Source organism: Dipodomys spectabilis, unplaced genomic scaffold (genome assembly GCF_019054845.1).
Source record: "Dipodomys spectabilis isolate Male_0828 unplaced genomic scaffold, ASM1905484v1 ptg000140l, whole genome shotgun sequence".
NCBI classification, from domain to species: domain Eukaryota; kingdom Metazoa; phylum Chordata; class Mammalia; order Rodentia; family Heteromyidae; genus Dipodomys; species Dipodomys spectabilis.
In genome coordinates this window covers 35140025-35155012 of record NW_024870817.1, presented here as the reverse complement: position 1 = coordinate 35155012, position 14988 = coordinate 35140025, and the positions used below count along the sequence as shown (strand labels likewise).

The window sequence follows — 14988 nt, the reverse complement described above, 5'->3', positions numbered from 1 at the left end:
AAAAATATAAAGTATGTGCCACATATCCATTTTGTTAATTTATGTGTAAAAAGGTACGTAGTAATCTCTTACTAGTGTGTTTTCTCCACTGGAACTGTTCCAGAGCCTCATTCGATCATCTGTACCAACAGTGAGAAGGTGAAGTCCATCACTTGTAAAACATAAGCCATTAACTTTCCCATTATGAGCAGTATTTGCTGCAATGAAAAACAGAACTCACTTTATTTTTTCCTGTGTTCAGAACCTATTTAATGCTTAACAACATATTTAGACATACTAAAATATAACATTAGGAATTACTAAAATATAGGTTATGTTTAAAATTAACCAATCTTCAGCTTATTTACACACAATAAGATATATAAATCAGGAACAACAGGGAAAATATGAAAACTAAAGGAAAATAATCTTGCCAGCACATTTTTTTCAGGAAATTACACTGTCAAATGTAAATAAATGTATAATTTAACACTTAAACTTCAAATACTTCTCATTCTTCTTACAGGGTCTCACTGTACACATTGGCTGTAGCTCAGTTAACATGCTTGTCTAGCATATGAAAAGTCCAGAGTTTGACTGCTAGTTTCCCACCCATATACCATCCAAACACACACACACACACACACACACACACACACACACACACACACACACACGTATGTATGTATTCTGTATATAAAATAGTATTATATAGTAAATTCTGTAAAGCAAGTTACTACAGAAAAGTTGCTCTATTTAAAATTTGGAGGCAAAAATCCCACAAACCATCACCATGGTTTATAACTTGGAAAAAGATTATCCTAAATTAGGTTTAGAAAGTAGTTTCTTTAAAAAAATATCATAAAGTTTGTACTTAGCCAATGTTAATTATTCATTATTTAGCTTCAATGAAAATACTTCAATATAAAAAGATAGTATTCTCATATTCCTGAATTACTGTAGTTCTCATACCTGATTCGACAGCTTGTGATTTTTTACCATTATACTGATCAAGAGTAATCAAGCATCCTGATGCTCTCCTCACATCCCATAATTTTACTCTACTGTCAGCACTGTGAAAAATGAATATAACATTGACGTAAGTAGCCAGAACAGTGAACTGTACACTCCAAGCATTATGACACACAGAGGTTTCATTTGATTAGCACAAATGTTTTTGTATAATTACATTGTTGTAATATTGCCTTCTCAGTAAATATTCTTCAATCAACAGTCACATAAAGAGGTGAAAAAATACCAGAAAGGTGAACTTTCTTTTTTAGATCACAAGGACCAAATTCTGCTGTTTTTTATATTGGTTTAATTATGCAAACATCTTTCCCCACAAGGTACTAGCAAGTCTGTTATTGTATGTTTTCTATTATTCAAATACTGTCTAGCCAAACAAATTTCACTTCATTTAAGAATCTATTTGATATGAATTAGGAGTTTTTTAAAAAACTTCTTATTAAAAATTGAGAGTAAGGTGCATAATGAGAACAATTTATTTTTATTTGGTTTCTTACACTCAAATCAATCTTTGTCAGATATAACTATATTTAATTTTCCTGACATTCAACAATCATTTTGAAAACTATTAACAGAAGCTTCGTTGGGGATTAAGTTACAATAAAGTTAGTATAATACATTTTAAAAAATCCAGATATAGATCTTTACCAAACTAACATGAATTGTTTCACAGAAAGCTTCATCAAAATGTTTCCATTGAAAGAGGTTGGGATTAAGCCCAGAGTAACAGTGCATGCATGAGTGGCATTCAGGAGCTCAATCCCCAGAAGTACTACCCCTACAAAAGAATAATGTGTTTATATAAGGTCCTTGAGCTAGTGCTGTACCACTTGTGCCACAATGCCACTTTCAGCTTTTTTGAGTAGTTTATTGGAGATAAGAGTCTCAAGGACTTTCCTGCCCAGGCTGGCTTCCAGCCTCAATACTCAGATCTCAGCCTCCTGAGTAGTATGAGCCACTCACATCCCACTCATAGCTTCTTTTTGAATTTTCTATTTTTTTGGTCCAAGACTGGGACTTGAACTCTGTATCTGATGCTTTGTTCATTGGCTAGCACTCTATTACATGGGCCTCACCTCTAATCTTGAATTTTCTTACGTTGACACATATACCTACTTCTGACCCTTCCTATAAATGTTTTTAAGGTTTTTTTTTTTAATTTGGGGTTTGAATTCAGGCCATCTGTTCTCACTCTGGGCTTTTTCTACTCACAGTTGGTACTCTACCATTTGGGCCTCATCTCCACTTTCATCTTTTGGCTGGCTAATTGGAGATAAATTTCTTGAATTTGTCTGTCTCTCCTGGTTGCCATCTGTGAACCTGAGATCTCAGCCTCCTGAGAAGTTAGGATTATAGGTGGAAGCCAACAGTACCTGACTCTCTTCTCCAATTTGTTTTGATGATTTTTTCCCCCTTATACGTGGGACTTAAACAACTTTCATATGATGAGGTACTTTCCTCTAACCATTGAAAATTGTCTACTCTGTCATTTGATGTTTTGATTTCCGTAGCTTTGAATATAGGTAGCTTACAACTTCAGCAGGGCACAACTGCCCTGAAATCTGACATTTTCCTAATCAGATCTATCTTCTATTTAGATCTTTACCATCTTCCTTCAGACTTCTATCTTTATTCCCATATTTCACATTTTTGAAAGATAACATCAAGTCCTACTTCAGTAATAAATAATAGAAGCAATTAGGTTTGTATTTCTTGAATGTGTCTTCAAAGCTACAAACAGCTGTATTCATTTCTACTCACCTTCCAGTTTCTTTCTTGTGTCAAATGTAGTGTCTCCCCTATGTCTGGACCCTGCTCTTAAGTCTTTCCTGTTGATTCAAGGTCCTGAAGCACTTATTCCCTCCATTTCTTATCTTATCTTATGTTTCTCTCTAGTACTACTTCCCTCACAGTACATAAATATATATAATACTCTTCCCTCCAACACATAGCCCACACATCTGCAATCTTTTGAATCTAGGTAAGGGCTCTTGCTTTTATTTTTACATTATACTTCACAAAGATACTCTAGTAAAAGTATTTTTAAAATGTCCTGTTAGTACTGTTTCTCTTCTTGAGGCTGTTAGCTTATTGAATTCTTATACTATGTCCCTAATATGACTGGCACATAGTAGAGAGCCATTATATATTAATAAATTGAATCAATGACTAGATATTTTATATCAGAGTCAAAATAATTCTAGCTTAACAAAATGAATAAACTCTGCTTTAATACATATTCTACTTTCACATGCAAAAATGACATAATAATTTTTGTCTTGTTGTTACTTTACTAGTAGTTCCAATTGATTTGCACCACTACATATATTCTCCATTTTTTCCCTCGGCTCTAAACAATGAAAACCTTCAAGATGGATAGTTATGATACAGAGAAAGATTGGTATTATGAATTAAAATTTCTAAATAACTCATTTCTCAATGGCTAATTAACAATAAAATATACTAAAATATATTCTCAAATTATGTATATTACATACATGAAGCCTTTTAGAAGTACTTATTATTACTTACTAATACTAGCACCAAAACCAAATCAATTGCACTTTACCTTGCAGTTGCCAAGATATAGTCATAACGTGGTGACCAGGAAACCGCTAATATTTCTTGTCTGTGACCTGAAAATACAACTGTATGAAAAGTCTTACAAAATACTTAAACTAAAGTGTCAAAAATTTTTCCTGATTTCAAATAAACCAAAAATAGTAAGAGGGGTAAATACAGCCAACATTTAAAATTTTTTTCTAATATTCAGTGTTTAATACTAGTGTAAGGTCTGTGGAAGCATTTGTAACATGTGGAATTTTAATATAAAAAGACTGGCTTTGTCTTTGACTCACTTGCTCGAGCAAGTTGTTAATCCATATAAATGAAATACAATGACTTACCTTTACAATAAAACCTACTGTAATAAAAAATAAATGAAGGAATAAATCTATTTTCTAATTTCTAGGGTCGAAACAGAACACTTGACTAAAAAAGTATTTGTATAATTTTTTTTTTAGAAAACACAGATGACTTTAACATTTTAATTCATTTATACAATTCAATTATTCAAGTCTGACATTTTTATCTGCCTAGCTTATTGTCAATAGTCACAATGATATTTTAAAAATGATATTTGTCTCATCAGATTTTCTTAGCATACTTATGTGCTTCCCAGAAATGAATACAAATTAGACAATCTGATTTAACACTGATTTACTGACTTAATACTAACAAATACTGATTTAAAAGGCAAAATCATTTAAATGAATATATCTTTTCAAACAGTTTTAACAATAATCTCAAATACAGATACAAATATTCGAATAGAGAAAAAATGCCCTTAAATATTAAGAACAGTGTTTACTCACTGGTCAGAAAAAAATGCTTATGACACAATCTAATACGATTCATTGGTAATTTATTTTTTTAATATAGATAAGAGTTAACATAAAACCCTTTGTATAGTAATTGATGCTAATAAAAAATTGTAAAAAAGAACACAAAATTCTGAGATAGACCTTCTACTTTTCATAACCTCTGAACTTTTTCTGTGACGGGTGTTCAAGTGAATGTCTCCTCTGTAGTTCAGTTTTATAAGAATAATGCACAGAAGGATCTATTTCACTGTTGACTTTAAAATACTAGTCCCAAATACATCAGTCATGTCACAAAGAATACATTGTTACTACTTTTTTTTTAATTGAACAGTTTACTGTTCAATGAAAGTGGTAGTTGTTTCAAATTAAAAAAAAATACCCTGTAGAATGTGAGAACAGGATCCAGATTTTAAGTCACAAAGTTGTACTTTCGGTCCTCTAGTACCAACTGTAAAGACAAAAAAAAAATGATTTTAACACAATTTTGTTATACATCATCCTCAAAATGAAACAACATACTAGCATTAGAAATTATATTTCCACTGCATCCACATAGAAATAAAATGATAAAATTTTGTAAAGGCGATGTAGAGGGGTTACAATTATAAACAGCAGGTACTGAGTACATGTATCACCCCCCCTCCTTCATTTTCTCTCCCATTTTTTCCTTCCCTCTGCCCAAATTGTATAGTTTATTTTCAACGTAGTATCTAATGAGTATCACTGCTAAATGAGTTTACCCTTTGTCCTACCATTTCTGTGCTTCCCCTACATCAAATCAGATAAACTTACATACAAGACAAAGGTACAGAAATAAAAAATGATAGCAAAAAGGTAAAAACAAAACAAAATCACACAAAGTAAAACAAAAAAACCTCGTTTCCTTCTCTTGGAGTTCATTTTGGTCAGCATCATTTTATATCATCATACGCACATGGCTATTGAGCCCTGGTGATCCTCTCCTAAGAATATCCTCCTTTGGTAATGCACAACGCCTCTCTGTACTACTTTTGCAAATTCTTGCAAATCTATAATTATTTTAAAATACTACTTTCTGCTAAAGTACTGCATATAAATACAGTTGGAAGTATTTTCCTAGTTTAAATATTATAGATCTGAAATATATTTGGCATTTGATGCCAAATATATTCTTTAAAAAATACCAAATAAATTCTTTGTTGGTACTGAGAATCAAAATCCATGGTGTTGTAGTTGCTAAGCAAGCACATCCCAGTTCTACATATGAATATTTTTTGTAGGATTTGATGTAAATGGTTGTTAAATATCAACATATATTTAATTTTAATATATATCTAATTTTAAATTACATTTGGTATAAAATACTAAATATATTTCAGATCTTTAATATTTAAACTAAGAAAATGTTTTCAACTGTATTTATATGTAGTACTTTAGTAGAAAGTAGGGTATTATATTTTATTTTAAAAGTATAGTTTTGAAAGACATTGCAAAGGTAGCAAGTACAGAGAGAAAAGTGTACCAGTCTCATGAGATATCCCAATAATCGTAGTGGGTAACTAATGTGTACTATCAAAACAAGGAAATTTATATTGCAAATTTAAATGTATATTTAGTTAGTTATTTTTTCACATTAAGTCACTATTTTTAACAGTAATACAGGCAATAATACACTTTCAATTGCTAATGATAGTCATGGAAAATGGGGACATATACTGAATGAATGGATCTCCATGATGAGTTAGAGCTCAGTTCTTCTTTATAGAAGAAGCAGCGAATGATATCCAGGCATGAGGAGACTCCTATAGTGCTACAGAAATCATGGAGGACATAGTATCTAATATTAGAAAACTTATTTCCCTACATATGAAATTTCTTTTTTTAATTTTTACCTTTTCTTTTTTGTTGCTGAGGATAAAACCCATGGTTTTGTAGTTGCTAAGCAATCACTTTATTTTTGAACTATATCCTAGTTCTACATATCAATTTTTTTTGTTGTAGGATTTTACATAAATGGCTGTTAAATTTTAATCATAATCCTAAAGACAAAAGAGTAATTTCTTAACTGTAACTCCTCTGTACATTACCTTTACAAGAAAAAATTTAAAAATAAAAAAGAAGTAATTTCTTTTTTCATTTTGTTTTACTGGAATAGTTGCCAAATTTTGTTCATGTACAATGCTTGGAACTTTGGTGGTTTAAAACTCCTAAGGGACCAAAAATAACTCTTAAAGAAAGAAAAAAAATCTTTGAATTCTAGCCCTAAGCTAGTTCTGTTGAGCTGAATATAAATAGAAGCATATATATATATATACATATATACACACACATATATATGTGTATATATGTATATATATATATATAATTTTTTTTTTTTGGTCAGTCGTGAGGTTTGAACTCTATCTGGACACCACTATTCCTATGCTCTTCAGATCAAGGCTAGCTCTCTACCACTCGAGTCACAGTGCAACTTCTGGTTTTCTGGTGGTTAATTGGAGATAAGAGGCTCACAGATTTTCCTGCACCGATGGCTTTGAACAATGATCCTCAGATCTCAGCATCCTGAGTAGCTGGGATTACAGCCATGAGCCACTGGTGCCTGGCTGGAGCATATAATTTTTAAAGTAAGGGAATCGTGATCTTTATTTCGGTTAAAACATATTAAAGGTAACTAGATAGAAAATAAAGATAAAATTTTCCATATGTTGAAAGACAAAAAACACCTTATATACATACCTGCTACTAAACAGTGCTTGGTGGCAATTGGAGACATATGATGACTATAAACAGTTTCTTCAAATGTAAACACATCTGCAGTCTGGTAATTAAGACAGGTTAAAAGTTTTAATAATAAAACCAAAGCAACAATCTATCTTTTGTCCCACTTATTGCAATTTTTTTCTTTATTGAGATTAAGTAATTACATAAGTTTCACAAATTTCACAGTATTGTGAGATAGTGATACTTAGCTATAGTCACAAACACATTTTAACCTTCACAAGGTGCACTGTCATTATTATGGTCTATAAAGCTTATGAACTCTACAAACGTTGACACTACAATTACTTTGTCCAAATTGGGTGATATATACATTTCTTTCCTTCTTTCTCTCTTATTCCCTCCTTCCCATCACTGCCCTTGAGTTGCTTAGTTCACTTTCATCAATGGCCAGTGCAGCTGATGGGCCCCTCTTTGTATTTTTCTTTTTTTTTTTTTTTTTTTTTTTTTTTTTTTTTAAATTTAATTTAGCATCAAAATTTCTTTTAGAGGAACGACCCCAGATTACCTTCTAGCTCTTTCTCATCTACAAATGAAGACTCTGGGCCATTTGATTGTAAAGTATTTTTTAACCCTAGAGTTTTGTGCCATATAAGTGGAAGAAACATGAAAAAGCACAACCTATTATTTTAAGCCCTGAGATCAAAACCTCAGGACTACCAAGAAAAAACTAAAAAGCATGTGAGTTGGAAGGGGTGGCTTATCCAATAAAGGGTACTATAAGAGAGAGTCAACCAAAATGGAAATAAACCACATATATGGAGCTCTTAAGAAAGAGTTTGGTGTGGGAGAGGCATTTTTCTTTGGCTCATTAAGACTCCAAAGTTTTGCTCTTAGTACCTGACAGCGTAAATTCCCAAGTGACCTTCAGGTGGAAACTAATTCAAGAGAAGGATTAAGGTAGACCACTCTCAAAATTGCTTGCTTAATATTAGCAACTAAGATGTGTGTTTCCAAATTCCTTTCCTATCTAATGAATCATATCCTAAATTTTAACAACATATTAGTATCACAGTTCTGATTCACAGAAGTCAGGTATGGAGATTTGCTGTCCCTAAGTTCAGCTTTTGTTCTTGTGTACTTGCTGTGGTTTAAACGTTAGTTTGAGAATCCTCCAAAGATCTATGACTGAAAATTTGATCTGTAGAGTAGTGCTAATGGGAAGGTGGGACCTTTAATAGGTGAGCCTACTAGGAAGTCCTTTGGTCCTTGGGGTTGTGACAGTTGAAGGAATTGTGGAACACTGCTCATCTGTACTCTCCTCCTTTGTTATCTGGCTGGAGATAGGAGCACTGGCTCCTACATGGATTGAACGAAGCCATGCTGTCATCCATTTCCCTTACCTGAATTGAGCTCATATGGGGCTGTGCCTTTGCACTGCCAAAAGTCTGAGCCAAATAAGTCTTTTCTCTTTATAAGTTAGTTGCCTAAGGTGATTTTAGTAATGTTATTGCCTGGATTTGAGAATCTCAGAAACCCTAACAGCTAGCTAGGATGTCCCTTACTCTTAGAAATCCTGGCTTTTTGGCTTCAGTAGTCAGTCCTTATACATTTTTTCATGTTTCTGCCTCTCAGGGCCTAGAATTATATTTCTTCCAAAGCTAGGCCTTATTTTCAATCACTTTCAACTTCAGTGTTCTTTGTAATTCTCAGTTTTTGCTTATCTTACAGTAAGATTTTTTTTGAGAACTCAGTAAAGATGTTATTATAATTTGTATGTGAAAACACAAGCATCAGTCCTATAGCTCACAGGAGCCAAGTGATCTTCAGAAATACCATGGCAACACCCAATCTGCTAAGTGAACTACACCACTATCTCTCTTTTGCTGTAGTCACTCCCTGCTGATTCAGGGGGTTGGTAAATACCATCTCCAAGAGAGCCAGGTTGCATCCATGAAAAACCTTCTTCCATCTTCAAGACCTTTGGGGAGATCCCTAGCTTTTACTCGAGGGTGGAACCTATGCTTTTTTTCCTCAATCTTTCTTGTCCCTGAAATAATAATAGTCTACTTTTATTTATTTCTCATAGATACTTATTCATACTTACTTATGTTGCTGATTGCTTTGTGGAAGGTTCTCTTGACCCTTTTCTCTAAGGCAATAAACTTTAACCTTGCTTAGCTAAAAAGTTAGGCTTTAAAGCAAACATGATTGTGAAGAATGAGAGAGTAAAAAATAAAGGTGGCTATGTAATGAGAATGCAAAGTGTTAGGTTTTTAAAAAGAGGTGGCCTAGTAAGAACAGCACCAGCACGCACGTGGCATTCAGGTAAGGGGTAGGTTTATTCAGTAGACCTGCTGGGACCAGGCAAGGTTGGCACTCCACGTGGCTGGGAAAGGCCTGGGAAGGAGAGAGCTGGGAAAGAGAGGAAAGAGCTAGAAAAGAGCAGAGAGAGGGGTAAGAACAGTAGCACTCACGTGGTATTCGGGTAAGGGGTAGGTTTATCCAGTAGACCTGCTGGGACCAGGCAAGGTTGGCACTCCACGTGGCTGGGAAAGAGAGAGGAAAGAGCTAGAGCAGAGAGAGAGCTAGAAAAGAAGAGCAAGAGCTAGAAAAGAACAGAGCGAGAAAAAGAGAGCCTCTTTGTATTTTTCACCTGTTTCCTTCTGATTCTGTAACCTCTTCCTAGCTTCCCTCAGATGTGCACATGTATATAACATATGTGAGGTCAAGAACATGGAATCATCTAAAAATGATGAATTTTTGCAATTATTAAATTGACAGCTAGCAGTTTATTTAGCTAACTTAATACAAATTTGAAAAATTAAGAAAGAAAAAAAACCCGATCTTGCTCATCATCTTCCCTTCCATTCTACTCTGGAAGACTGTAGCATCCAGATGGATGATCTAGCCAACAAGCTGCCTTTCAGTTCCCTGTAACTTCAATAACCACAGTCATGACTAGAATGGTTCTTCCTTTCAAATTATGTATTTCAGTTATCTATGACCACAATAGCTACTATTTTGGCTTTCCCTAACTACTCACCCTTAAGGTATCTTAACCCCTCCCTACCCCAATCCCTATCAACTCTTCTTCTTCTTCTTCTTTTTTTTTTTTTTTTGGCCAGTCCAGGGCATTGAACTCAGGTCCAGGGCACTGACCCTGAGCTTCTTTTGCTCAAGGCTAGCATTCTACCACTTGAGCCACAGTGCTACCGGCTTTTTCTGTTACGTGTAATTGAACCCCGGGCTTCATGCATGTTTGGCAAGCACTTTACCACTAAGCCACATTCCCAGCCCTCCTTTTCACTTCTTTTCCTCTCCAGCTTGCATTCTAAAGTCTAACATACCAAATGTTAGTCATCTCAATTTCTTTGTGGTTTCCTTTTCAGTTTTTCAAGGATTGGCAAACTTTTTCAGCAAAGTCACATAGTAAACATTTTAGAATTTGAGAATCGGATACACTTCATTGCCATAGCAATGCCAAAGTAGTCATAAATAGCTAAAAAGCATGCGTATATTAAAAAAATTTATTTACAAAATAATGCTGTGAGTCAGACAAATCTAGACTAAAAGCCTAGATCTGGCCAGTTTTGGCCAAAATCTTTCCAGTTGACAAACTGGTGTCAGTGGAAAACATCATTGAAATTGGACTTTCAATAACAATCATCAGTCCCACTAACAGTATTTTACCCAACTACTTCCCTGCAATATTCTCCAACTATTTCAAACTTTCTTATGCCTCACAAACATCTCAATAAGCAATTAGATCTTTTAGTTAATCAGAATTTCAAAGTGTTATAAAAAAAATCTACAAACATAATTTCCTTTTTCCTTCTTTACTCCTACTATCAAGGAAAAATGATGGACAAAGTTAATCTGGGGGCTGGGAAGGTGGCTCAGTGGTAGAGCGCTTGCCTTGCATGCATGAGGCCCTGGGTTCAATTCCTCAGCACCACATAAGCAAAAAGAAAAAAGCCGGAAGTGGCACTATGGCTCAAGTGGTAGAGTGCTAGCCTTGAGTTGAAGAGCTGAGGGACAGTGCCCAGGCCCAGAGTTCAGGCCCCACGACCAGACCCCTCCACCCACCCCTCCCCCCCACCAAAAAAAAGTTAATCTGGCCTCTAGTGCCCTGATCCCTCTTAGCAGCAACAAAAGTTTCAGTTAACAAATTATCTCCTGGGTATCAGGAGATAAATATGGGCAGCACTCTACACTCAGTCTCTATTGTGAAATAAACCTTTCATCCAATAGTACCCTTAATCTTTTTTCCCATTCTCACTACCTTTAATTCCTTATTTTTCTCAAATCATTGCAATCTGATTTTTATTTTCACTATTCTTAGTCATTACTTTTCTAGTATCACTGGTAACCTTTATCTTATCCTACCTATTCATTTGACTACCTCATCTATTTTTTTTTTGTTGGTCGTGGGGCCTGAACTCTGGGCCTGGGTGCTGTCCCTCAGCTCTTCAGCTCAAGGCTAGTGCTCTACCACTTGAGCTACAGCGCCACTTCCGGCTTTTTTCTTTTTGCTTATGTGGTGCTGAGGACTCAAACCCAGGGCCTCATGCATGCAAGACAAGCACTCTACCACTGAGCCACCTTCCCAGCCCATCTCCTCATTTTTAAGGCATCTCCTTCACTGGTTTCATACGCTATATGGCCCCGATTTTCCTCTTTCTCTATGGCTACTCTTTCTCATTGTCTTTTGTACTTTCTTTCTCTGTCCTATGAACTTTGGTCTTCCTTATGGTTTTACTCTATGGAGACTTTGATTGCCACCTGCATGGTAGTGATGAATCTGAGTTTTTAATGTAGACTTCTTTTCTTGATTCCAGATATTTATAGTTCAATTCCAGGATAATTCCTAGACTATTTCCCATTAGATTTCTTATAATCTATTAAACAACAAATTGAACCCATAATCTTCCCTTTTTTTATTTTTGTAGATAACAATATAATGGACACAGTTCCCAAGTTAAACAACCTGAAGGTCATTTTTGATTTTTTTTTAAATACTAGGATATAAATAACATACAATATAGTACATCTACTGAAAATTGCACGAGTACTTCAATGGGTTTTAGTATATTAATGAGGTTATAAATATCAGTTATAAATTTTAGAACATTTTCATCATTCCAAAGGATTCTCTTTATCAATCATCAGTCACTCCTCAAGTCTTTCTATCCCTGCTCTAGGCAACATGTAAATTGACTTTTTTGTCCTTATAAATTTATTTTTAATGCATTTTTATTGTAAAAATACTGTACTGAGGGGTTACAGTTACATGAGCAAGGTAATGAGTACATTTCCTATCAAGCATTGTTACCTCCTCCTTTGTTTTTCCCCTACCATCCCTTCCCTCCTACCTCCACAACTACCCCTGCCCCCCACCTAAATTGTAACTTTTTTGTTTCTTTGTATGTTCCTCCTCCATGGTATAACCCCTGTTTTCACTGTATTTGATGCTGGTGCCCTACATCTTGTATATACACTTCTCTATTTTGGGGAGGGGAAGGGAAAAAACAAAATGCTTAAATAGGGATACAGGCTGACCTATTGTAACAATGAGATTTTGCCCAAGACACTATGTTGAAAAATGAACTTTACAATAAATTTATTTTTTAAACATTTTATGTAGATGAAATTATGTAATATGTGGCTTTTGTAGTCTTCATTTAGGATAGTTTCAAGGTTTTTCCATATTGATACATGTGTTATTATCTTGTTTGCTGAATTGTATTCTATTCTAAATATACCACATTTTGTTGAACTATTCAGTGGATGGCTATTGTAGTTGCTTCTATTATGAACAATATACCTTTGTAAACAACTTTTTGTGTGGCCACATAGTTCCATTTCCTCATAAGTAAAGCTGCTTGAGCATATGCTAGCTCTACATTTAATACAGTGAGGAAACATTTTCCCAAACAGTTATACCATGTTACTTGTCCACTAGCAATATATAAGGTTCCAATCTAAATCCATCCTCACTAATAGCTATTGTTATCTTTTGGATTAAAAACATATTAGTATCATCTTTTTGATTCACATTTCTGATGTCTATTCTTAATTTTTCACTCTTGTTAACAGCTAATTAATTTCCAGCTCCTGTTAATAAATAACCTCTCATAAATAACCACTCCCATCTGTTTATTTCACATAAGGATGTGACCTACTCTTCCTTGCCTAGATGAAAATAAAGGCTTTATTAAAAACAGTCTACAATAATAAATGATATGCTATTTTCTAATATAACGAGGCTAAAAAATCTCTGGTTTGTTAGAATACTGTACTTACACTATACTAATTAATTCAGATAAGAATGATATCTATAGTTCATTTTGTTAATATATATTAATATCTGGTTAGCTGTTTAGATTATTACTTATCCTTAACATATTTATAGCTGTACACAGCAGTTATACCTGACATTTGATTTAGCGGTATACAAAACACAGCCCATTTCTTGGGGAGAAAATAACAAGCTTGATAACACAGATAGGCATGAAAATGATAGCAAAATAATCTGCTCAAATGAGAAGACAGAAAAACAATGCCATAAAGTTAAAATACAAAGTTGATTAATATGGACTCCAGAAGCTGAAGTCACCTATTACATGATAGAATTGGAGGGAATTCAGCATCAGTTAGTCTGAAACTTTAATTTTATAGCTACAGATACCTTTGCTATTAAATGATCTTACTAAAAGCAATATATCTAGTAAGTAACAAAATGTGACTAGAACTGTGATATCTAAATTTTTGTCCAATGTAATTGCAAAAAGAGATGTGAACTTAACAGAATGGAAAAAGTTGAATAGAGAAAGGGACCAGCGGTGTGTAATATATGATCAAATTACAGTTAGTAGGCAAAGGATACCAATGTAGCTATAGCAAATTGTGTTGAAAAGGGTAGAAGTTCCAGTTGAAGGAACTAAGGGAAAGTTATACAGAATTTTGAGTTCCAGGCTGAGTGTAGACAATGGGAACCACAAGAGGCTTTGAGTAGAGATATGATGGAACTGATTTATATAGTAAGATTAGTACTGGGGCAGAACTCACAGCAGAAAATGTAAAAAACTGGAAGAAAAAGAAGTCAGAATTTTTAGTGGTCAAGACTTGCCAAGACTTGAGGAGGAATTATGTTCAGGTTGGAACATATTAAATTTGAAGGGATAGCCCTATATTTATGGACAGAGATTGTATGGATAGGTAGAGACAGAATTCACTACATACTCAAATTTGACCAATTAACCACTATCTATCTTTATTACGTTATGATATAAATAACTTGCCTTTCCTTTAAGTTTTTAGATCAACAGAGGATAAAACCAACTTTCTTTTGATAACAGCTATCAAATGTGTATGTCCTGTAACCTAGGCATTATGCTAATTTATTCATTTAAGCAAAACTGTTCTACAAAATATGATCATTACCCTCACAGATAATAAAAGGGAAACCCAGATGTCTGGGTATTTGTTCAGTGTCATACACCTAGTCACCAGACCTAGGTTATAAATCCAAGCAGTCTGATTCTCTACAACCAATAGTCTTCTTTTATTTCTAGCAAGTAGGATACTTTAGCAAATCATAATATTAAAATAGTTTAGGATTCAATTCTTTTTCATCCTACAGAACAATTTTGGAAAGAATATAATATACTCACTTGTAGTGTATTTGTATCCCATACTTTCAGAGTTTTATCAAATGAGCTTGAAGTGAACATGCCCGTGTCATGAGGATACCACTGAACAGTCTCCACACTGTATTTGTGGACATCAGGATGGTTTCTACAAAACAGCAACCAAAATTTGGAGATAACTGGCTTAAGTTTCAAAATAGAGGTATATTAAGAACAAGCAGCAGTTTCAAGTAGGATAGGTCCCATGT

At 34.2% G+C, this 14988-nt stretch overlaps 1 protein-coding gene across 2 annotated transcripts in view; it reads right to left on the bottom strand.

The window, feature by feature from the left end:
• The window catches only part of Ercc8 (ERCC excision repair 8, CSA ubiquitin ligase complex subunit), a 45987-nt gene that overhangs the window by 10971 nt on the left and 20028 nt on the right, over positions 1-14988 (bottom strand). For both annotated transcript variants that reach the window (XM_042690886.1, XM_042690887.1), the window contains 6 exons: positions 14765-14888; positions 7107-7188; positions 4771-4839; positions 3578-3644; positions 952-1052; positions 73-197 (listed from right to left, as the gene is read on the bottom strand). In XM_042690886.1, the coding sequence (XP_042546820.1) occupies positions 73-197; positions 952-1052; positions 3578-3644; positions 4771-4839; positions 7107-7188; positions 14765-14888 (568 nt within the window). The remainder of the gene's footprint in view (positions 1-72; positions 198-951; positions 1053-3577; positions 3645-4770; positions 4840-7106; positions 7189-14764; positions 14889-14988) is intronic.